Source organism: Coffea arabica, chromosome 9c, assembly GCF_036785885.1.
Source record: "Coffea arabica cultivar ET-39 chromosome 9c, Coffea Arabica ET-39 HiFi, whole genome shotgun sequence".
NCBI lineage: Eukaryota > Viridiplantae > Streptophyta > Magnoliopsida > Gentianales > Rubiaceae > Coffea > Coffea arabica.
Window position 1 is genome coordinate 18,058,017 of NC_092326.1, and position 24,223 is coordinate 18,082,239.

The following is a 24,223-nucleotide window of genomic DNA, read 5'->3' on the forward strand; positions in this document are numbered from 1 at the left end:
TGAATCAATCAGAGTAAAAGGCTGCAAATCGGCTAAAGAAATGTGGGATAAACTAAGAGAAATCCGTGAGGGTGGTGACAATGTGAAAGAACAGAAAAAGACCATCTTGGTCACGAAATATGAATCATTTAAAATTGAACCTCTTGAGGATATTGACAAAATGTATTGCAGGTTCACTGACTTGATCAAAGATCTCGAGGCGTTGGGCAAAGAGTACACCTTGGGAGAGAAGAACAGGAAAATTCTCAATGCCTTGGGCAAAGAATGGGAAAATAAAGTGACTGCAATAGAGGAGGCCAAGGATTTAAGTTCTGTGCCTATTGAATCTATCATTAACTCACTAACCTCTTATGAGTTGAAACTGAAATCTAAAGTGCAGGAGGAAGAGGATGCTAGAGCAAAGAGAAACATTGCTCTAAAGACTACTCAAGGTGAAGATGATACAGCTCACTTGGATGATGAAGACTCAGATGGTGATGATAATGATCTTGCTCTCATCACCAGAGGCTTCAAGAGAATCTTGAATAAAAGAAAGTTTAGAAGGGGAGGACCTAGCAATCATTTCCAGAATCAGCCATCTATCACAAAGTACAAAGGAAAATAAGATTTCAACAAAAAACAGTTGGACAAATGCTTCGAATGTGGACAGCCTGGACACTATGCAAACGAATGCCCCATGAAGAAGATGAAAGATGGAAAAGCTGATCGGAAGCCAAGATTCAACAACTTTCAGATTACTTGGAATGAATGCAACTCCGAAGGGGAAGTTGAAGAAGAGGAAGAATCAGCTCAAATGGCCTTCATGGCTATTGGAAATAATGAGGTAACTTCCACACACTCTCAATCTGAAAGTGATAATGATGAAGATGATGATCTTGAATCTTTTGTTGAAAAACTGCATAATGCCTTGAAGGAATCCTATGATAAAAACAAGCAGTTAAAACAGAAAATGGCTTTTCTCATTCAAGAAAATGCAAGTCTTTTTCAACAAAATAAACAACTAAAAACCGACAATGAAAGTCTAGTGAGAGCCGGATGTAATATTCAAGATGAACTTGATAGAAAGACAAATATTTGTGAAATGCTGAAGGAAAGACAGGGTGATTTGAAAAAAAGAATGGACAACTTGGATGAGACTTTGAAAGCAAGAAAGCAGGAGTTTAGCAAAAGAAATATGTTATTTACCCATCCTACTATTTTTCAAAGAACATTTGCACACAACAAAATTGCACATGATTTCACAACATATAGAAGAGGTGGATTGAGATATATCAAACCAGTACATGTTAAGGACTCTTCTATTATGTGTAGTTTTTGTTGTCAAAGAGGGCATTTGAAAGGTAATTGCTTTGTGAAAAGAAATCTGAACAAAGGGATGAAGTGCATGTGGTTAGTTAGATACAATGCTAACTATTATGGACCCAAAAATTAAAAAGGGTACCAAACACCTTTTCTTTTCAGGAAAAATGCTCAAATAAGTCCAAATGGTTCATTGATAGCGGTTGCTCAAGGCACATGACCGGTGATCCTTCCTTGTTCATAAAGCTGAAATCAAAATCAAGTGGAAAGGTAACATTTGGTGATGATGTGAAAGCTAAGACAATTGGAATAGGTGATGTTGGTAAGGATGGTGAAACTTTTGTTCATAATGTGCTCTTGGTTGATAATTTAGGTTATAACTTACTTAGTGTTAGTCAATTGTGTGATAAAGACTTGTATGTGTTGTTTAAAAAGCATGAATGCATTGTACTTGATTCCAAATATAATGTTGTGTTCAAAGGTAAGAGGTTTAATGACATATATATTGTGATTCTCGATAAAGTTGATTCTTCTAGCTTAAAATGTCTTAAAGCTTCAAATGAAGATCCTTGGTTGTGGCATAGAAGACTTTGTCATTTTAACATGGATTTACTAAAGGAAATTTCGAAAAAGGAGTTGGTTAGAGGCTTGCCAAAAATTAGTTTTGATAAGGACAAAATATGTGATGCATGTCAATTTGGGAAGCAAACTAAAATTTCTTTTAAACCAAAAATGTGTGTATCTACTTCAAAACGTTTGGAACTCTTGCATCTTGATTTATTTGGTCCCACTCAAATCACTAGTTTGGGAGGTAAGAAATATTGTTTTGTAATTGTTGATGATTATTCTAGATACACTTGGGTGATATTTCTTGCTCATAAAGATGATGCCTTCAAGAATTTTACTTCAATGTTTGCTAAAGTGCAAAATCTGCTTGGGTTAAAAATTGTTAGGATTAGAAGTGATAATGGGACGGAATTCAAGTATTGTGATTTTCCAGAATTTTGTGATCATAATGGTATAACACATGAGTTTTCTATTGCAAGGACTCCACAGCAAAATGGTGTTGTAGAAAGGAAAAATAGGACTCTCCAAGAGGCTGCTAGAACTATGTTGAATGAATGTAGGCTGCCTAAATATCTTTGGGCTGAAGCGGTAAACACCGCATGTTATGTGATGAACAGAATCCTCTTGAGACCTATTTTGAAGAAAACTTCTTATGAACTGATTTTTGATAAGAAACCTACGGTTGGTTACTTCAAAGCATTTGGTTGTAAATGTTTTATTTTGAATCTAAAGGAACATCTTGGTAAGTTTGACAAAAAATCTGATGAAGGAATATTTTTGGGGTATTGTGAGAATAAAAGAGGATATAGAGTTTTTAATAGAAGAACACTTGTGATTGAAGAAGCTATACATATAACATTTGATGAAACCAATGATGATAATTCCAAAAGTTTGTGTGAGGATGATGATGTAGGTGTTCGAGAAGGAATGGAAAAACTATCAATTGGAAATGAAGGAAGTTCTAAACCAGCAGCAACTGAAATGGAAAATGAAGTTCATAATGATCAAGAAGTGGAAGATGAAGACAAAAATGATGATCCACTCAAAGATCTTCCCAAGGCTTGGAAATTCAGCCAAAATCATCCAAAAGAGCTTATAATTGGTGATCCATCCGAGAAGGTAAACACTCGTTCCTCATCTAGAAAATTGATTGACAATTTTGCTTTAGTTTCTCTTTTTGAATCCAAAAATGTCAATGATGCTTTAAAGGATGAAAACTGGATTTTGGCAATGCAAGAGGAACTTAATCAATTTGAGAGAAATGAAGTTTGGACACTTGTTGATAGACCTCAAAATCAACCTATCATTGGCACAAAGTGGATTTTTAGAAATAAGTTGGATATAAAGGTGTTGTTGTAAGAAATAAAGCCAGATTAGTTGCTAAAGGATATGCACAAGAAGAAGGCATTGATTTTGATGAAACATTTGCTCCCGTAGCAAGATTAGAATCTATTAGAATGCTTCTTGCTTTTGCTTGCTTCAAAGGTTTCAAATTGTTTCAAATGGATGTTAAAAGTGCCTTTTTAAATGGTTTTATTGATCAAGAAGTGTATGTGGATCAACCCCCCGGTTTTGAAAATACAAAATTTCCAAGTCATGTGTTTAAACTTTCTAAAGCTTTATATGGTTTAAAGCAGGCTCCAAGAGCTTGGTATGAAAGATTAAGTGGGTTCTTGATTGAAAAAGGTTTCAAAAGAGGTATTGTGGACACCACACTGTTTACTAAGCATGTGTTGAATGACCTTCTTATTGTGCAAATATATGTTGATGATATTATTTTTGGTGCTACTAATGAGTATCTATGTAAGGAGTTTTCCACCACTATGCAAAGTGAATTTGAAATGAGTATGATGGGAGAATTAAATTTCTTCCTTGGACTTCAAATACATCAAGCTCTTGAGAGAATTTTTATAAATCAAGCAAAATATACCAAGGAATTGCTGAAAAGGTTTGGCATGGAGGACTCAAAACAAGTTGGAACTCCAATGTGCACTTCTACAAAGCTTGACAAAGATGAAGAAGGTAATCATGTGGATGAAAAGCATTATAGAGGTATGATCGGAAGCCTACTTTATTTAACCGCAAGTAGACCTGATATTATGTTTGCTGTTTGCTTGTGTGCTAGATTTCAATCTTGTCCAAAAGAATCACATTTGAATGCTGTAAAAAGAATTTTTAGGTATTTGAAAGGTACATTAGACTATGGTCTTTGGTATGCTAGATCTAATGAGTTTGCTCTATATGGTTATTCGGATGCTGATTTTGGAGGTTGTCATGTGGATAGAAAGAGTACGAGTGGAACTTGTCATTTTCTTGGAAATTGTTTAGTCTCTTGGTTTAGCAAGAAACAATGTGCAATCTCTTTGTCTACCACCGAGGCGGAATATATTGCCGCTAGTGCATGTTGTGCTCAACTTCTATGGATGAAGCACACTTTGAATGATTTTGGATTGTTGTATGACTGCATGCCTGTATTCTGTGATAATACTAGTGCTATCAATTTGACCAAAAATCCTATTCATCATTCTAGGGCAAAGCACATAGATATAAAGCATCACTTTATTCGTGATCTTGTTCAAAAAGGTGAAATATGTGTAAATTATGTTTGTTCTAAAGATCAATTTGCTGATATTTTTACGAAAGATTTGCCATTAGAACAGTTCATTCATCTAAGATCAAAATTAGGAATAATCGAAAAATCATCTTAATTTTCTTTGGGTCTTCGGACGTCGGAAAGAAGATGAACGGACGTCCGATGATGTTCTTCAGCCATTTTCCAGATTGCGCTTGTTCGGACGCATCTGTCGGACGCACAACTTCGTTCGGCCGTCCGACAGAGCAACGGCTCATTTTTTAAAAAAACAACTTTCTTCCTCAATTGCCTCAGACTCTTCCTATTCTATTTTCTATCGAACGAAAACTCTCCCTTCCCTCACTCCCAAATTCGTACCATTTTGAAGCTCCCATTCCCAAATTGACTCAACCAAAACAGTTCCTGGTCAATTGCAAGTCATTTTTCCTGACCATTTCACAAAATCATCTATCACTTCGCACATTCCCAAATTTTCCTCAAAACCCTACCTTCTCATAACCGCTCTGTCAAATCTTGTACAAGGTCGTTTGTTCCAAAATTTTTGTTCGATTCACTTCCCTACTGCTGTGTGCATTATTTGCATTCTTCACTCCACACATTTCGCGCAATGGTGAATCTAAGGGGAGGAAAAGTTACTGCCGGACGCAAGCATCCACTCAGGGATGTGGATGAGGATCTTCCCACTGTCAAACGGACATCCAAACGCTTCAAAAGGGGAGCTATCAAGGGTCAAATGTCACGGCCTACTCCACAACCCACTTCTCAACCAGAATCTGGACAGGGGACCTCTTCTCAACCGCCTCCTAAATCAGTCCCTCTCCCTCCATTCTTTGATGATGCTGCGAAAGACAAATACGCCTGGATATCCCAGAAGGGTGTCATCCCTCAAAGAACTGTAAACCCCTCTGAATTTCGCTCCATAGGGTTAGAGTCCATTCTGAGTCTATTTGATTTTCAGAAATGGTCACATCTGATTTCTATGCCCAATGTCTACTATCCTGATATGCTGCATCAATTTTTTGTCAATCTTAGGAAAGGAACTGACCAAACTGAGATCATGTCTAGGGTAAATGGGGTAGACATAATCTTTGATTCTGAAGTTGTGAATTCCATTTTAAATACTACCATTGAACGTTTATGCAAAGATAAGGTTGCTAATTTCTTTTCCTATGAAGAGCTTCCTACTGCTGCAAATCATTTTGATGGGACAAAAATGTTAACCTATTTCAAAAGAAGTTTTTCCTCACCTGCTGATGCTAAGTTGAATGATCTGGCCCCTGTGAATTTAATTGCTTTTTCTATCATTTCAAACCTACTTGTGCCCACTGATGGGCACAGAACTGATGCAAACAAAATGGAGTTGTATCTATTTTATTGTTTTCGAGAAAAAATTCGTATTGATTTTGGTTTTGTTATGTGCAAGTTTTTACTTCGCTATGCTACTGACTCTCGAAGAAAACTATCCTATGGAAAGTTTCTTCAAAAGATTTTTGAGTTTTACAAAGTTCCAATTTTAGGTGTTTGTCCCAAAGAAGCATCTTCTTATGCCTTTACCAAAGCATACTTTGAAAGAAAAAATCTTGTTTTTAAAGATAATCTGTGGGCATATAAGGGGGCATCATCTAGTGAACAGAGGTCTAAGACTGTACATGATCCTTCACCCATTTCACTCACTCCCATTCACCCTAGAAAGTCTGCCACTAAAGCATCTTCCTCTTCCAGTAATGAAGTAATTGAGCTTCTTCAAGAACTCAAATAGCATGTTCTTCTTCTAGAACATGGTCTCATGCTCACCATGTCTTCTGAGCAACAAACTGCCTTTCTTGACAAAAAGAATCTTCTTTTTCCTCCACCTGTGGTTGAGGAAGTTTCCCATGACAAAGAGTCACACCCCACTGATCCAAGTTCATCAATTCCGGATCCTGGTTCTTCAACCCCTGTGACTCCTCATGGCACCTCTACATTAGATAAAGGCAAGGCACCAGTTGAAGAGGCTGCTGAAGATGATGAAGAGACTGAAGAGGAGGATCTTGACCAATATCAGCTCTCTCGGAGGACACCTGGATCCACCTAGTTCATCATTTAGGACATTTGCATGTTGTCTGTCTCGTTTATGTGTTTGTGGTATTCAACAATGAATATGTAATGTAATGGATATTTTAAGTTTCTTTTGGTATGTTTTTGATGAATGTTTAAGTTCTGTTTTGATGGATGTTTAAGTACTGTCTTGATAGATGTTTGTTTGTCTATTCTAATTGTGTGAATATAATGAATTTTTTTTGGTTTTCATTGATGAATGTATTTGTGGATGTGTTGATGTAATTGGTTGCCCTTTGTGATGACAAAAAGGGGGAGAATGGAAATGATATACTAATTGATTGATATGTTGGATTTGATGAGGATTTGATGATGTTGGATATGTTGAATTGATTGACGGTTTAATTAAATTTGGATTTTGCTGATGGATTGAATTGGTGATGTGTTGGTTGTGAGTTGCTTAATTGTCATGTTTTTGGATAATTGTCTAAACTCGGTTGGGCAGTCTAGTGAGGGGGTGGTTTTCAAACTTTTTATGATTCACTAAGGCAGGGGGAGTTCTTGTCTATTTTGAAAGGGGGAGTTTTCATTGCAATCATCAAATTTCATTTCAAACTTTTGTTTTGTCATCATCAAAAAGGGGGAGAATGTTATTCTTGGTTTTGATGATCACAAAAGTTCGTTTATACAGACCAAGAAAGTGAACACTTTGATCAGGCCTGATGGAACAAGGAAAGCATATGTCTGATTGACTCCAGTCTACGATGCTTTGGATGTGGCAAACAAGATTGAAATAATATAAATGAATTTAGTAATTGTTTTGTTCCGATCAAAGATACTGTCTTTTAAGTGTGTCTTGTGTGTCATTCTTAGCACTTTGAAATGTTTATCTAACCTTCTTCGAAAACAAGTGTTTTTGTCTATCCAAGAATCAGGTTCGAATATGTCATCAAAAGCGAAACAACCAAAATGTGAAGCAAAAACAGGACAATCAGGTCGGACGGCCGAAAGGAATCTGTCGGACGTCCGAAAGGATGAAGAACATCAGGAAGGAAGCTCTGTCGGACGCTCATATGGGAGCATCGGACGTCCGAAAGGATCGGACGCACACCTCGGACGCATATCAACCAGATCGGACGTCCGAAAAATTCCAAGATAACTTGCTAGCTCTCGGCCCAAGGTCGGACGCTGTGCTGTCGGACGACAAAAAAACTCATCGGACGTCCGAACCTCAACATGCCTATCATCGGACGATTGGTTTGGACGATGATTCGATCGTCGGACGTCCGACAGCCCCAACGGCTAGTTGACTTTTCAGCTGCCTTCTATCCGTTGGAAGCATTGATGAAGCCCATTTCTGGTTCCCTTTAAAATCAAACTGGTCTGAACGAAGTAGAGACTTTTGCACACTTTGTTTACAAGTTCTCAAGAGATATTTTAGCTAGAAAATAGTCTCCAAAGCAGATTTGTATTAAAGTGGTGTCAATTTCTGTTGAGCATTTCTTTTGTGGTTGAAAGGATCTTTAGTGTAGCTTTGTTGAGGGTTTTCTGAGTGATTGTAAAACTTCTTAGCTTGACTAAGTGAGGCTTAGGGCAAGGAGGAAGTGCTCCCTCCATTGTACATCTAGTTGATCTTCTTTCATCAAAGAGAAGTTGCTCTTCCTAGTGTTTGGTCTTCAAGTTTGAGGATAGCTTGGTAGACACCTGGTTTGATTCCCTATTTTACTTTTCTGTTTAATAAAATTCTCATTGCTTTTCTATACTTATTTTTCTGATCAATATTGCTCCTGTCTTCTAACCTACTTGGTTAATCATTACTAGAAAAGAAGGTAAATTTTTATTAAAGAAAAAGTGCATAAATTTGGTTAGGATTTTAATCAACCCAATTCACCCCCCCTCTTGGTTGTCTTTGGGACTTACAGGGACTGGCTGATGCTGATTGTTGCCTTGCCCTATCATGTTCCACCCTTTGTTTGATCCATTCATTGTACCCAGGCATAACTGCAGGTGCCATCTTGTTTACCAATTCCAACTGCAAATTCTCAAGACCTTGCAAATTTCCCCAAGCCTCTAATACCATACTTCAACTCTCGGTCACCGTACCCAATCTGAGATCTTCAACCCCTTGTACCATAGGAATGCTTTGCGGGTATCCAATGTGAGAACCCGTAAATACCCTAAAAATTTTCCTAGGGTTTTAGTTCCCTTAATTGCATAATTTTTACATTTTCTGGCTTAGAAACTTTTTCTGGGTTGATTTTATGAGCAATTATAGTTTTTAGATGATTTTTCTAGTATTGGTGAGTTTTTAGAAAATTAAGAATATATACTGGACGTGGGACCCACTAGTGCGAAAAGTTCGAAAAAATTCGGCCAATTAGGTTAAATTCCGGATACTGTGTAAATTTTATCGGGTGTTAAGAGATAAGTAGAGTGTGTGAAGTGATTGATGTGAGAGAGAAAAGAAGTGATAAGAATGCATTAAATAGAGTGACAAGTGTCACCATGTTATTGGTTTTCCTTTAAGATTTACTATTCACAATTTTGACTTTTTGACCAAAAGATTAAATATCCAAAAATTGCATAAAATTCACAATTTTTCTTCTCTTGTTGGCCGGCCCTCTCTCTCAAGTTCAAGGAAGGAAGAAAACCTCTTCAAGTCTTGATTTCTTCTTGCTTCAATCCATAACTCAACCAACTAAACTAGTTTCTACTCCATAAAATCTTTCTAGTTGGTGTTAGTGGTTGATTTGGTGAAGTTTTTGGAAGAGCTAAGGTGTCCAACACCTCTACCTCTCTTGTTACTAGGTGAGTGGTGTGTGTATCTTCCTCCTACATCTAATGATGCTTAAGTTATGCTTATTAGTGATTAAAGTGCTGAAATTTCTGGTTTTTATCTTGACTTGAAGTGATTTGGTGAAGTTTTCCATTTATTGATGATTTTTCTGGTTTAATTGGATTATGATGGTGTGGTTGTTTGTGATGATTGGCATTGGCCTATAATAACTCTAGTGGGTGTGAAATGTGGATAAATGCAACCAATTTTGGATTTGGAATGAAAACTGAAAAGTTAGGGTTCTTAAATCCCCAATTCTGTCCGGTTTTGGATCATAGGGTTAGAGGCCGAATTTGACTTTGCTCAAAACATGAAAGTTGTAGGTATTGATGTGTTTGAGGTGCCTGTAAAATTTCAGGTCATTTGGATTAATGTGGAATGAGTTATGACGAAATTACTGTAGCTGTTCTGCTTTGGACAGAATGCGAAAACTGTACTGGTTATTGGCCATTTTGACTGGAATTGGTTTGGATTTAGTTGTTGGTGTCTTCTGATGAAATGTAGCTGGATGTCTTAGCTAACATATGCCTTTGGAATTTCGGCATTTGGACTTGTATAGACTAAGTTATAGTAATTACAGTTTTGTGTGATTTGCAAACCTGTTTTGGTAATTCTGGTATAGTATTTGGCATTTTCGACCTATTTAAGCTAGGAACTGGATTGAGTGACCTTCTTCATTGTTGTAGCCATATTCCATAGCTTCGAAGCGGTGGGTCTTACACCCCCATCCAATAATCGTAGTGAGAGTTGTGCCATTACCGCATTATGAGGTCGAATCCGGTTTTCTTTCCAAGGCCTAAGTTTAAGGCCTTTCTTAATTCCTGGTTTGCTATCATGCTTGTATATGTTTATAAAACCCTATTGGGGTTGTGATTGGCATTGCTATATGACTCGTTATCGAGTCTCATTGCATTTGTTTACTTGTTCTAGGGCGTGACGGTGGTTCACGACATTCCCCTGACGGAAGTGCATGAAATAGCACTTATTTGATTTGTGAGTATACTACTCACTTAAATGTTACAATGTGGCTTTGTTATATGTGTAATTGATGCCTTGAAGGCTTATTTGCTTATTGGAAGTGATTAAGGTGAGGGTGTACTTGACCGCCCTCACCCCTTGTGATTTTATTCATGGCTATTGACTGTTTTACTGAAATACTGTACTGGTTATATGAAATACTGAATTCCACTCATGGAAACTGATTTGGTGTCGTTTGGATGAATGTCCAATGGCTTTACTGTATCACTGAGCTCAACCCCGTTTGGTAGTCAATTGGATCGAGCCGGCGAGAGCTTGGTCGTGAAAATTGTCTTGCCACGGGGACTGTACTGAGGAACCTTGTAGTAATGAGACTCTTGGTTCCGGTATACTCGAGTATTACCAAAAGTGACTGAAAGGAGTGCGGGCCCGGTTGGGGTATGATTGGTGGAAGGAAAGGAAGTAAAGTGAGGTCTACGGTTTTGGTACTTTTAACATTGACGGAGGGTCAATGAGGTTGGATCAAGATTGCAAGTGTGGAAATGGGCTCTTGAGAGCCAACCGTATCCTTTCACTGGTTTGATTTATCTCTTAATTGCATATTTGAACTGAACGGTTATGATTATGTGATCTTGACTGCTTTTGTGTGATAGTTGCTCACTGGGCTTTAGCTCATACCGTGCCATTTGTTTTCCTTACAGGAAAATGACCACTTTTGGAAAGAATGTGCTAGTTGGTTCAAGTTGAGCTCATGTGAATGTATATTTTGAATAGCTCCTTGAGGGTGAAAACCCTAAGTGTTTTGTTGCAACCAATGGTTGGCTTGTAAATGGTTATTTGTACATGTATGAACTAGTTGAATATTTGATATGCCGTCTTGGCTTGCAAATGTTGGTTTCCAATGTATATATATGTTTGGTCGATGCTTGGTTGGATTTCGAACTGATACGCGTTTCAAACGGAAAAAAGAAAAAAAAAATTTTGAAAAAGGAAAGGGCCAAATCCGGCCGGATTCTGACGTGTCCTCTACTGTTCATCGCGGCTTCGATTTTCATTTTTTTTTATTTTGTGATTTTGACCTATTTGCGCGCGTTGGTAAGCTCCGGAGCGCATTAGATCGACGTTAACTGATCCGTAGTCCTGGCGAGAGCTGGGCAGGCAGTCCGCTAATCCCTTTGGTTCGCCTTAGGGGAAAGTGGGGCTGTTACAAGTGGTATCAGAGCCACTTCGCGTGGTCTCTGCGCGGAGTGAGACTGGGCCAAGTGGTGTTGTGGTCCTAATTTCACGAATATGTCTAAGTGCTCGTTTGAGCGTAAGGTATGAACCGGGCATGTGATAAGTGTACGAATCATTATCATGGGACTCGAGGAAGTTAGGTACGTATGTCGGGTAGGAATCTTTAATAAGGATGGTTTACTCTTGGGACCGGCCGGCTCGAGATGTGAACTATCTTAGACAAGATTCTTGCGCCCGGATACGAAGGATATGGGGGCCTAGGTTAGAAAAGATTTGGTGAACTAGAAAGGCGATTCTATGGAACTTCGTGTGGTTTGTTCGGGTATGGTTAAGCGTGATCGACCTTGCTTAAGATATAAATATTTGGACGAAGCCCTAGAAGGGGAAAACCTTTTCGTGAGTTCTTTTGCACTTGTGACCTAGTTGTTCAAAGTACTTTTGAGGACCCTATTGTTTCATGCAATGACTTCGTATGTAATTGACTGACTGTTCCGTATGATTGCTTAACCTGGTTATGTGGGCTATGTGTACGTGTAATGTGTTTAAATGCATTTTCTGCCCACATACCTTCTAAAGAAATTCTGTTTTGGGATTTTGAAGAAAAACTAGGATGTACTAGTTTTATTTGTAAGCGATGAGTGGAAATAAGATATATATGCTTTAAATATGTATATTTTCCTGATTTTGGTAAAAAGGTGAATTTTACTTGAATTTCAAATTTGAAAATTAGTGAATAACTGATGAGTTGTTGAATTTTGTATATGATGGGTTAATACCAGGATAACAATTTCTAAACTAAGTTTTCCCCTTGATTGTATATTAGTGTAGTCTCACACTTGAAATTGTGCATGCTTTACACGAAGAAAATATATATATATCCTGAATTTTTGAAAGAATGGCAAGCTTATGGTTAACATTGTGAATCTTGAACTTGATAAGATTTCTGATTACTTTAAATACTTTTCTTATGTTTTAAAATTCTTGACTTTCAAGAAGAGTGAGCCAATTTTAAATGTACGGACTGAGGCAACTTTGAGATATAGAGTGACTGTATTCAAGAGTACGAAGTTAGTGTGAATTGACTTGGGTTCCATTTGGCACGTTAGTTTGCGAGTTGTATTCATTTCTTGGGTTTGAACATGGAACTTGCGACTTTACTATAGAACCTAAGATTGGTTATTCTTGGAGATGATGGTGCTTTTGCTGGTCGCTTGTTTATTTCAGATTTTTAACTTCGAATGGATAATCTTGGTTTCAGCTGGTGTTATGGCTTTATTGGATCTAATTGCGTAAGGGTATGTGATTTGATTGAAATTAGCAATAATTGGACCCTTTGGTTTAACTATAGACCTAGGAAGGGTGGTGCACGTCCTGAGACTTTGGTATCCTGCTTACATAAGCTTTTATCTGTTGTGACACTTAATTGCCTATATACAATATCTGACATATTGGCCTTATTTTGTGACTTTTGGCTCGTGCTATAATTTTGATACCTGTAAAGAATCATGTCCTGATTCAAAAATTGTTATACCTTGTATATGTCTTAAGCTTTTTGATGCTTAATTATGCCTTGTCCTGTGATTATAGACTTCTATTAAGTAGGGTAGCAGGACTGGGAGTAAAGCATTATGACCGAGGGTTTAGCCAACTCCGTATTCATGGGAGAAATTGATGGATAGTTTCATGTAATTTATTAGGTCCCTAGTACTGAATATGAACCGAAAATAAATCCGAAGATCAGATCTACTGGTGTATAATGGATTAACCTAGTCGGAAACTTGGTGAGATTTTCTTGTGCGCAACATATATTATGATTGGTTTTGTGACCATATTCCAACTTTTATGGAAATTTGAACTCCGAAAGTATTGTATTGGGTTGGTAAGAGAACTCGAACTGTCTGGAACCGATTAGACTGAGCTTACTTGAGACTTGAACCTGTTTAGGCTAGTGTGGCCTTACATACCTAATGTGGATTTGAATTTGTGACTGCTTAAGAATGTGAATTGGCTGGACAGAGACTAGACCATTGTGTTCTTACTCGTACTCATGATCCTTGAGGTTGAACTTGAACTTGCACTTGAACTTGAACTTATACTTTTATTCGTGCTCATGCACCATGAACCTGAAGTATTTGGCTCTGCTTTGACCCTACTCTTGAACTTATTCGTACTGGTGTGACTGTAGACCGGCTACTACTCTTTTGTAGCGGTTGAACTGAACCTCTCTGGTGGGGCATTGCCTGTTGTGTTGTCCAGCACCACCAGGGATGACATTTTGCACTGAGGCTTTTGGTGAAGTTTAGCCGTTGAGCTAGCTTGTTGTGTTGTCCAGCACCACCAGGGCCAACTTACTGAACTGAAATTCTTTGGTGAAGCATAGCCGTTGTGCTAGCTTGTTATGTTGTCCAGCACCACCAGAGATGAATTTTCATCTAAAGCATCACTATACCCTGAATTTCTTCCAAATATCTGGGACCTTGCGTCCGATTTCAAGCCTTTTGCCTGTTTTATTTGGGTACGTGATTAACTCCCTATTGAACCATGACCATTTGATAGGTTGGATTGGCGTGATATGTAGTACTTGGATTATATAGGCCATGCTTTCCTGGATCATGAATAACGATAAGTGAGATTCGAATGATTTTTAGTATTTGGCCGACTTTGGGGAAAACAAATTGGACCTGGTGAATACAAGTTGGAATAGATTGAATCCCAATGCTTTATTGGTTTCTGAGCGATATCTTGACCGGATCTATATTAGTTAGAAGGCTCGAGTGACTCTTGAGGGATATTTGATCTGATTAGTACAGGTGGAATGTCGAGGACGACATTCTTTTAAGGAGGGGAGAGTGTGAGAACCCGTAAATACCCTAAAAATTTTCCTAGGGTTTTAGTTCCCTTAATTGCATAATTTTTGCATTTTCTGGCTTAGAAACTTTTTCTGGGTTGATTTTATGAGCAATTATAGTTTTTAGATGATTTTTCTAGTATTGGTGAGTTTTTAGAAAATTAAGAATATATACTGGACGTGGGACCCACTAGTGCGAAAAGTTCGAAAAAATTCGGCCAATTAGGTTAAATTCCGGATACTGTGTAAATTTTATCGGGTGTTAAGAGATAAGTAGAGTGTGTGAAGTGATTGATGTGAGAGAGAAAAGAAGTGATAAGAATGCATTAAATAGAGTGACAAGTGTCACCATGTTATTGGTTTTCCTTTAAGATTTACTATTCACAATTTTGACTTTTTGACCAAAGGATTAAATATCCAAAAATTGCATAAAATTCACAATTTTTCTTCTCTTGTTGGCCGGCCCTCTCTCTCAAGTTCAAGGAAGGAAGAAAACCTCTTCAAGTCTTGATTTCTTCTTGCTTCAATCCATAACTCAACCAACTAAACTAGTTTCTACTCCATAAAATCTTTCTAGTTGGTGTTAGTGGTTGATTTGGTGAAGTTTTTGGAAGAGCTAAGGTGTCCAACACCTCTACCTCTCTTGTTACTAGGTGAGTGGTGTGTGTATCTTCCTCCTACATCTAATGATGCTTAAGTTATGCTTATTAGTGATTAAAGTGCTGAAATTTCTGGTTTTTATCTTGACTTGAAGTGATTTGGTGAAGTTTTCCATTTATTGATGATTTTTCTGGTTTAATTGGATTATGATGGTGTGGTTGTTTGTGATGATTGGCAATGGCCTATAATAACTCTAGTGGGTGTGAAATGTGGATAAATGCAACCAATTTTGGATTTGGAATGAAAACTGAAAAGTTAGGGTTCTTAAATCCCAAATTCTGTCTGGTTTTGGATCATAGGGTTAGAGGCCGAATTTGACTTTGCTCAAAACATGAAAGTTGTAGGTATTGATGTGTTTGAGGTGCCTGTAAAATTTCAGGTCATTTGGATTAATGTGGAATGAGTTATGACGAAATTACTGTAGCTGTTCTGCTTTGGACAGAATGCGAAAACTGTACTGGTTATTGGCCATTTTGACTGGAATTGGTTTGGATTTAGTTGTTGGTGTCTTCTGATGAAATGTAGCTGGATGTCTTAGCTAACATATTCCTTTGGAATTTCGGCATTTGGACTTGTATAGACTAAGTTATAGTAATTACAGTTTTGTGTGATTTGCAAACCTGTTTTGGTAATTCTGGTATAGTATTTGGCATTTTCGACCTATTTAAGCTAGGAACTGGATTGAGTGACCTTCTTCATTGTTGTAGCCCTGTTCCATAGCTTCGAAGCGGTGGGTCTTACACCCCCATCCAATAATCGTAGTGAGAGTTGTTCCATTACCGCATTATGAGGTCGAATCCGGTTTTCTTTCCAAGGCCTAAGTTTAAGGCCTTTCTTAATTCCTGGTTTGCTATCATGCTTGTATATGTTTATAAAACCCTATTGGGGTTGTGATTGGCATTGCTATATGACTCGTTATCGAGTCTCATTGCATTTGTTTACTTGTTCTAGGGCGTGACGGTGGTTCACGACATTCCCCTGACGGAAGTGCATGAAATAGCACTTATTTGATTTGTGAGTATACTACTCACTTAAATGTTACAATGTGGCTTTGTTATATGTGTAATTGATGCCTTGAAGGCTTATTTGCTTATTGGAAGTGATTAAGGTGAGGGTGTACTTGACCGCCCTCACCCCTTGTGATTTTATTCATGGCTATTGACTGTTTTACTGAAATATTGTACTGGTTATATGAAATACTGAATTCCACTCATGGAAACTGATTTGGTGTCGTTTGGATGAATGTCCAACGGCTTTACTGTATCACTGAGCTCAACCCCGTTTGGTAGTCAATTGGATCGAGCCGGCGAGAGATTGGTCGTGAAAATTGTCTTGCCACGGGGACTGTACTGAGGAACCTTGTAGTAATGAGACTCTTGGTTCCGGTATACTCGAGTATTACCAAAAGTGACTGAAAGGAGTGCGGGCCCGGTTGGGGTATGATTGGTGGAAGGAAAGGAAGTAAAGTGAGGTCTACGGTTTTGGTACTTTTAACATTGACGGAGGGTCAATGAGGTTGGATCAAGATTGCAAGTGTGGAAATGGGCTCTTGAGAGCCAACCGTATCCTTTCACTGGTTTGATTTATCTCTTAATTGCATATTTGAACTGAACGGTTATGATTATGTGATCTTGACTACTTTTGTGTGATAGTTGCTCACTGGGCTTTAGCTCATACCGTGCCATTTGTTTTCCTTACAGGAAAATGACCACTTTTGGAAAGAATGTGCTAGTTGGTTCAAGTTGAGCTCATGTGAATGTATATTTTGAATAGCTCCTTGAGGGTGAAAACCCTAAGTGTTTTGTTGCAACCAATGGTTGGCTTGTAAATGGTTATTTGTACATGTATGAACTAGTTGAATATTTGATATGCCGTCTTGGCTTGCAAATGTTGGTTTCCAATGTATATATATGTTTGGTCGATGCTTGGTTGGATTTCGAACTGATACGCGTTTCAAACGGAAAAAAGAAAAAAAAAATTTTGAAAAAGGAAAGGGCCAAATCCGGCCGGATTCTGACGTGTCCTCTACTGTTCATCGCGGCTTCGATTTTCGTTTTTTTTTATTTTGTGATTTTGACCTATTTGCGCGCGTTGGTAAGCTCCGGAGCGCATTAGATCGACGTTAACTGATCCGTAGTCCTGGCGAGAGCTGGGCAGGCAGTCCGCTAACCCCTTTGGTTTGCCTTAGGGGAAAGTGGGGCTGTTACATCCAAACTGTCTCATAACCCTTTGTGGAATATAGGCGACTAGACCATTAACTCCAGCTAGAGGGATGAAGTCATGTTGAGTGGTCCTAAAAGCTGGGTCTCTAACCCTAGTCCAATCTAGAACCCACTGCACTTTTTCTGGTGTCAAATTGTTGAACTCCTCAATAAACTGGCTTGACGACATCACGCGGTAGTAGCGGCTGACTCTCTCTCGATGTGAATCAATCCAATTCTCAACTAAGAGACAAGAACCCAAAGGGTTAAGTGATCTCTTCGCCAAATGTTCCATGATCCACATTTGAAGTATTAAATTTGAAGCATAGAAGAAACCCCCTTTCCTTTGGCAATTGGTAAGGGCTGAGAAGATGTCCGCTATGACAATGGGTATCAAAGTTGGTGTCGTTCCACGAATTCCTAAAAAAAGACTTTGAATCATGTTGATTGTTGCAAATGTCACCTTTCCATGTCTTTGAGGGAATAACAATAAGTTGATCAAAACCAAACCAAAAGCTTGCACACGCTTCTCTTCCCATTGCCCCATTGTTATAAAGAAATCGATCTGATGGCCCTCAAAAGACTCCTTTTCCCCAAACCGGTCATATAAAAACCTCAGTGGACAAGATCTAGCGTCGGGGTGTTGGTCTAAGCTATTGTTCCTCAATCCCAAAAATCTGCAAAACTGCTCTCTCGTTCCCCCACTCGGGTATATCATAGGACTGCCTTTTTCCGGTACTTGCAACAATCCCTCTAACTCTTCTAGGGTTGGGGTGAGTTCGCACATTCCAAACCGGAAAACTGAGGCATCCGGATCCCAATAATTGATCAATGCTTGGATAGCAGACACGTTGGGTATTATGTCGACAAGGCTTGGTAGATGCCCCACATATTGGAATAGCCCTCCAATCTCATAAGATAGGTTATTCTTCCACTGATTCAGCTCTCGGGGGACTTGGTTGAGCATTCGACACTGCGTCATCTGGATGGGGAATTCACTTAGATACCGTTACCTTGGGATTTTACCCCTTAGGCTATTTTGCAAAAAGGGTAAACGTGCAGATCCCAAAAATAGGGTTAAATACCCATGGAATTATAGAGTTGGCTTATCCCTAACATGGAATTGCCTAAATGGCATTCCTTCTAAGATTTAATGCATGATGCCATTTATTAAGGCGATGTAAATATGTGACAAATATGGTCTAAAGGACATAAATAATGCATCGGGGGGAAAAGGTCTAAAAATGAAATGTACTTATTGAAAATTAAGTGTAATAACTGAAATTTAAACATGTGAGATATCTAGTGGGTAAGTCACTAAAAGAGAGCTAAAGAGGCCTCTTATTGCTAAGGCACATGAATGCAAGCAAAAAAAACAACGAAATGGTTAGTGCAATTGATAGTACACATAACATATTGGGAGCAATTAAGAAAAGAAATACAATAAAAGCATGTAAAAGGAGTGGGACCCCTTCCCTCGTGCCTAATGTGCTTAAAAAGGGTGAGCTTGACTCTAACCTAGGAAAACTCTAACATGGATGCATGAGACTGGGGCTCACTAATGCAACTAGACTCTATAAGGTTTAAAAAGGTCCCCAAGCCTTCAGACCTAAGGGAATGGGTCATCAATCCCAAGACCCTCGGTCGGTGGCTCGAGCGATCCCCTAGGTACTGCTATGGGCGCAGAGCACACCATCCACATACCTAGAGAAACCTTTCCTAGTCCTACAAGGCGGTGTGGGAAAGAGCCCACGAAAATAAAATAAAATGGGATAACAGTAAATAAACGTGCACATATGAAGTGTTCCCTATTTTGAGGGAAAGGGTTGAGACCCAACGCGAGGCTCTAAAGGTGACACACCCCCCCAAATGCAATGCAAAGTGCGAGATAAAACAAGTAAAACATACATCCAAGCAACCAATCATACATACGTGAGTGAGGGAGTAGTTTGATACGCGCGCGAGGCAAAAGGTCCTAAAATGGAAAATGCAACCCTAATATCAAAATGCTACGCATAACAAGGGTAGAAAACGAAAAAGAATGGTTAAATCAAATGCTTGGACCCACTTAGGAGTTCCCCAGTGGAGTCGCCAAGCTGTCGCACCCCACTTTTTGAGGTGTGAAAGTAGTGTGTGGGATATGTATGTGAACGTGTGTGAAAGTGAAAATAAAAGGCCGTGGGATTGTGAAATGCGACGGTTTGGCCAAACAAAGGGTTTTAGATAGAAAAGGAGTCGCCACTTGGTATAGAGTTAGGGTGTACCAAGTCACCCAAAAAGTGATTTTTTCTGGAAAGAAAAGTAAACAAACCCTTTTTAAAGAATTTTTTAGGTCTACGTAACCAAAAAAAAGGATTGGGGGTCACATTTGACAAGGGAGAAGGCAAAGGCAAAGCCTAAGGCACTCCCTTACCCTAGCCAAAGCTAGTTGCGTGACTTAGTCCTTCTTTTCCTAATTCTTCTACCCAAAATATGTGTTGCATGTTGGATGTGACTAATGGATATGAAAAAAAAAATGAAATCATAAATCTAAAATGTCTCTTATGAGGCTTTTTGGTCCCAATCACATGAGTTGTGATGGCCAATAAGGAAACTCTCATAGAGGTCACGGGTAATGCAAATAAAGACCCAAATATGAGTGCAAGTGTGAAAATGTAAGAAGAATGCAAAATAAAATAAAAATAAAAATACAAATGTAAGTGCAAGTGTGCAAATGTAAGAAAAGTGCATGTGTGCAAATGTAAGAAAAGTGCATGTGTGCCAATTGAGAAAATAAAGGTGTTTGTGTGCAAGTGGATGAAAATATGGTATAATAGTAGTAAATGCATATAAGTGCAACTGGGTGCAATTTGTGAGGTAGAAAATAAATAAGTGATAGGGAAAGAAGAGAAATGTGTGAACATGGCATGTGGAGTGAGAAAAATATAAGTAGTGAGAAAAATGTAGATAAAAAAAATGAGAAAATGATATGGTAAAATGGAGGTGCATGAACCTAGAGGAGTGCATCAAGTCAGGTACGGGAATGACCCCTAACTTTGTGATTTTAATTTTCCCTTTGATAGAGGGAATACAAACGTGCTAAGGCTTAGAAAAGCCACACTCGTCTATATCCAATATTTAAGGGGTAACTCTCAAACAAATGTACCCTATAACTAGTATGGAGATGCAAAAAGCCTAAAATGAAAGGGAAAGGGTTGGAGGGGCATGCCAAATGCTAGAAAACTAAGAAAAATGCATGAAATGTAGTGAGACATGCAAGTATGTACTAACGAGACGGGACAGCCTATTGGGTCTAGCATTGGACTAGCCCTTTTCTAAAATTCTCTCACAAGTATTGGACTTGCGAGAGCTCGAGGGGAAAGACCATGACCAGCGTTGGACTAGCCACGGTGACGCATTCATCTATGACTATAGAAAGCAAGTCGACATGCCAATCACCTATAAACACGTAGCACATAACACTTAGCATGCTCGACTAAATGCAAGAGTCTAATAAAGCAAATTAACACGTAGCAACAAAAGCAAGCAATCAAGCTAATGAACCTATTACATTTGCTAACTAAACCAAATGGGGAAGAGGAAAAGTGAATAAAAATGCTCTCCAAGCCCTATCTATTACAAGCCAAGAGGTGTACACATACCCCATAAATAAATAAATAAAAGAATGACTTAATAAAAGCAAAAATAAATGAAATAAATGAAAGGAATTAAGGAAAAGCAAGGAAAGCAAAGTAGACATGCAATTCTCACTTAGCACGTTGGACCACATAGGGGAGAGACAAAAAAGATAAAAGAAGTTATACCTCCCCATTTGTGATGCTAGTAAAGTGAACAAGACTTAACTTGGGCTAAAGTCACCACAGAAAGAGATAATTTGGGCTAAAACCATCAAAGCAAGGGATTAATGCACCAATTTAACGGTAAAATGTAAATAAGATAATTTGAATCCACTAAATCATCGAATCCTTCCTCAATTGCAACTTAAAAAATAATCAAATAACGCATAATTACAAAGAAGGAAAATTACCAATCAATCCCAAAAGTAAACATTGACCAAATCTTTTCAAGTCCAATTAAACTATTTGGGAACTTCAAAGGTCCAAGAGTAAAGAAAAGGTCGAGTAATGGTTCAAGTTGCAATTACTCTAGGACTCAAATGAAATAAATTGGCACACAATAGGGCATTAGTAGCATGAGGAGGAACATGTGGGCAAAAATGCAATTTTCAGAAAATTTTCATGCAAGTTCATGCAAGGTTACGAGGCTTATGCTTCTGCAATGTTTTCTTCTTATTTGTGCAGCCTCAAACCGTGAAACATTCACACCAAAACCTTTGTAGCTTCGGATCAAAGCATGCAACCTTATCAGTAATTATTTGGACATCAGATTTAGCTAGCAAAAATGACCCAAACCAGCTTGTGTGGGCTGTTGCGGGAAGAAAGGAAAGCAGCAAATCATGAAGATGAAATGCAACTTTTTGGACAAAACCACAAACAGGAGGAAATGAAATCAAAGCAACGAAAAATAGCCAAGGTGTGCAATTGACAGAACCTAAATCTAGTCCCATTTAATATGCATTGCTCTTAACCAAAGCAAACGAAACCAAAAAACACAAGATGCATAGCTCAAAACTTCCCAGCAAAAGGGAAACAGAATTTGGTCCAAGCCGCTGCAACAAGCCTGTAGACACCAAATTTTTGGTGTTTTATTATTTATTTATTTACTATTCATTTTTTATTTGTCACAATTAGTTTTATTTAGTTTTAGTTATTTTAGCCATTTTAGCGTAGAATTTCTCAAAGGAAAAAGAAAATTGTTCAAAAAAATATGTTTTAGTTGTTTTGGATTTAGTTTCATTATTTAAAAATGAAAAGAAAATATGAAAAATTGAAAAATGGAAAAAAAGGAAAAAGAAGAAAAAGAAAAAGAGGAAAATCTTAGCTTTTTATTTTATCTTTTGGTTATTAATTTTGTACATTTTATTTAAGTTTAAGTTTGTTTGAATTATTTTTATTTTTATTGTGATTTAAATTAAGTGATTTAAAAAAAAAAGGGGATCCGCGCATGCAAGCCGCGTATTGTCGCAGCTTGCAAAGAGAGGACTGGGCAGCCCCTTTGGTTGCAATTATGGAAGAGTTTGCTAAGGGTTTAGGGTGATGATTCCCGTATAAAAGGAAAGAGATGCAAGAGGGGGAAAGAGGGGGGAATGACGGCTGGAGCGGGAGTAAGGAAAAATCTGGGGGAAGGGTGGAGGAACGGAAAGAAAAAAGAGTTTTTGAGTTGACGGCTGTAGAGGAAAAAACAGCTACGAGGGTTCTGGGGAGAAAAACAGAGGGACGGCAGATGAAGCAAGAAAGATTAGGGCTAGGCTTTTGAAGAATGAGCAAGAGGGGAGAGTCGAGAGTTTGATGAGTAGCTAGGGTTTAGAGAGAAACAAGGAGAGAGAGACGGCTGAGGAAATTAAGTGACAGCCGAGAAGAGTTTTTTTTTAGAAGGAAATCTGGTGCGGCGGCTGAAGGAAGAGGTAGAAAGGTTGCTACGGGCTGAGGGTTTGAGAAAAGAAAGAAAACCAAGTGAGGAAGAAACGAGAGGAGTTAAGAGAAATATGGGGAAAGAAACGAAGGAAAACAAAAATTTTTCTGCACAAACTTTTAGAACGAGGCTGGATTTTCGTCACCTTGCGATGCGATTTTCTCCATCAAAGAGATCTCTTCTGGGATGCCTTAATTAATCTGGATAATCTCCGGCGTTTGGGGAATGATCTTTGTATACAAAGTTCTTGGGAAAAACTGCGGGAGCGCCTTTGAATCGAAGCACTTTATTTTTGCCATTCAAATCCTGGCCAAACTTGTCCGAATCTAGCCTGCGTTATTCTTTTCTTTTGCTGCACATTTCCTGCTAACCTTGTGCGATGGTAGTTCAGGTTTTATGGCATAAATTTGATATTAAATGTCCCAAGATTGAATCTTGATGCTTGGGTTACATAATTTTGCTGTTTGGGTCTGAAAACTTGATGTTTTGCTTGGATTTTGCTACCCGGGTTTGGTATGAATCTTCCTTTGATGTCTGCAGCGAAATTGCAGAAATTTTATTTCCAGTTTTGCATGCTCTTTCTTTCTGAATTTTGTGTTTCAGCCTAGGAATTTTTATGTTGAAAACTAGGAAGAATGTTTGAGGAGTCTGTTTACCTGTTTTCTAGAATAGATTTGCACTTAGAGTTGCGCATAAAAATCTGCTGCAACAAGCTAAGCTTGAAGCTCTCGGCTTGTTGCAGCAGCATGGACAGATCCTTTCTCCATCCTTGGATTGCTGAGGTTTTGTTTCGTTTAAAATGTCTGACTTGTTTGCCGTTTGGTTGAGATGTCATGGTAATGTTTTAGAGCTTAGTGGTAAAGGCCATCCATACTCATTATCTTGTGTTGGGTTTGTTTCTTTTTGTTTCTTGGAAGCCTGATTCGAATGCCCAGCAAATGATCCTAGCATTCTGTTCCGTTGTTATCTTTCCTCTCCTCTTCGCCCCAAGTTATTGTATTTGAGTTGAGTTATCAAATCCGTTAGGAATTTCTTGGGTTGCTTTGCATGGATGTGTCTCAGCTAAGTAAAAAAAAATGCAGTAGTTTGCTTGTTTTGTTGTTGCAAAACTCTTGCTGCATTTTTCTTTCTTTCTTTTGTTGTTGATCAAAACCAGATTTGCCATCTTAATCCTGCAAACAAAATTTCAGGTTTTGATTTGGGTCAATAATTTCTGGTTTGATGAATTTGTTTGTATGATGAAATAGATGTAGTTGTTGCTGGAATTTTCCGCAAGTTTGAGAAAAGGCAACAGGTTTTTGTAGTTGCAGAAAATTCTGTTTCTTACGTAGCTGCATGCATGATCAAGAAGGAAAAATTGTACTTTGTTCCCTCTAGTCTCTAGCTATGCTCCAAAGGCCCATTTATGTGTTTTGTTCTTACAATTAGGTCCTAAA

The 24,223-nt window shown here is 38.3% G+C and overlaps 1 protein-coding gene across 1 annotated transcript; it reads right to left on the minus strand.

Moving 5' to 3' along the window:
- Positions 1 to 17,238: 17,238 nt before the first annotated feature.
- On the minus strand, positions 17,239 to 18,237 carry LOC140014129 (uncharacterized). Its single transcript, XM_072064530.1, has one exon. It carries the CDS (start codon positions 18,235 to 18,237, stop codon positions 17,239 to 17,241), a length of 999 nt encoding a protein of 332 aa, XP_071920631.1.
- Between the last annotated feature and the right edge of the window lie 5,986 nt (positions 18,238 to 24,223).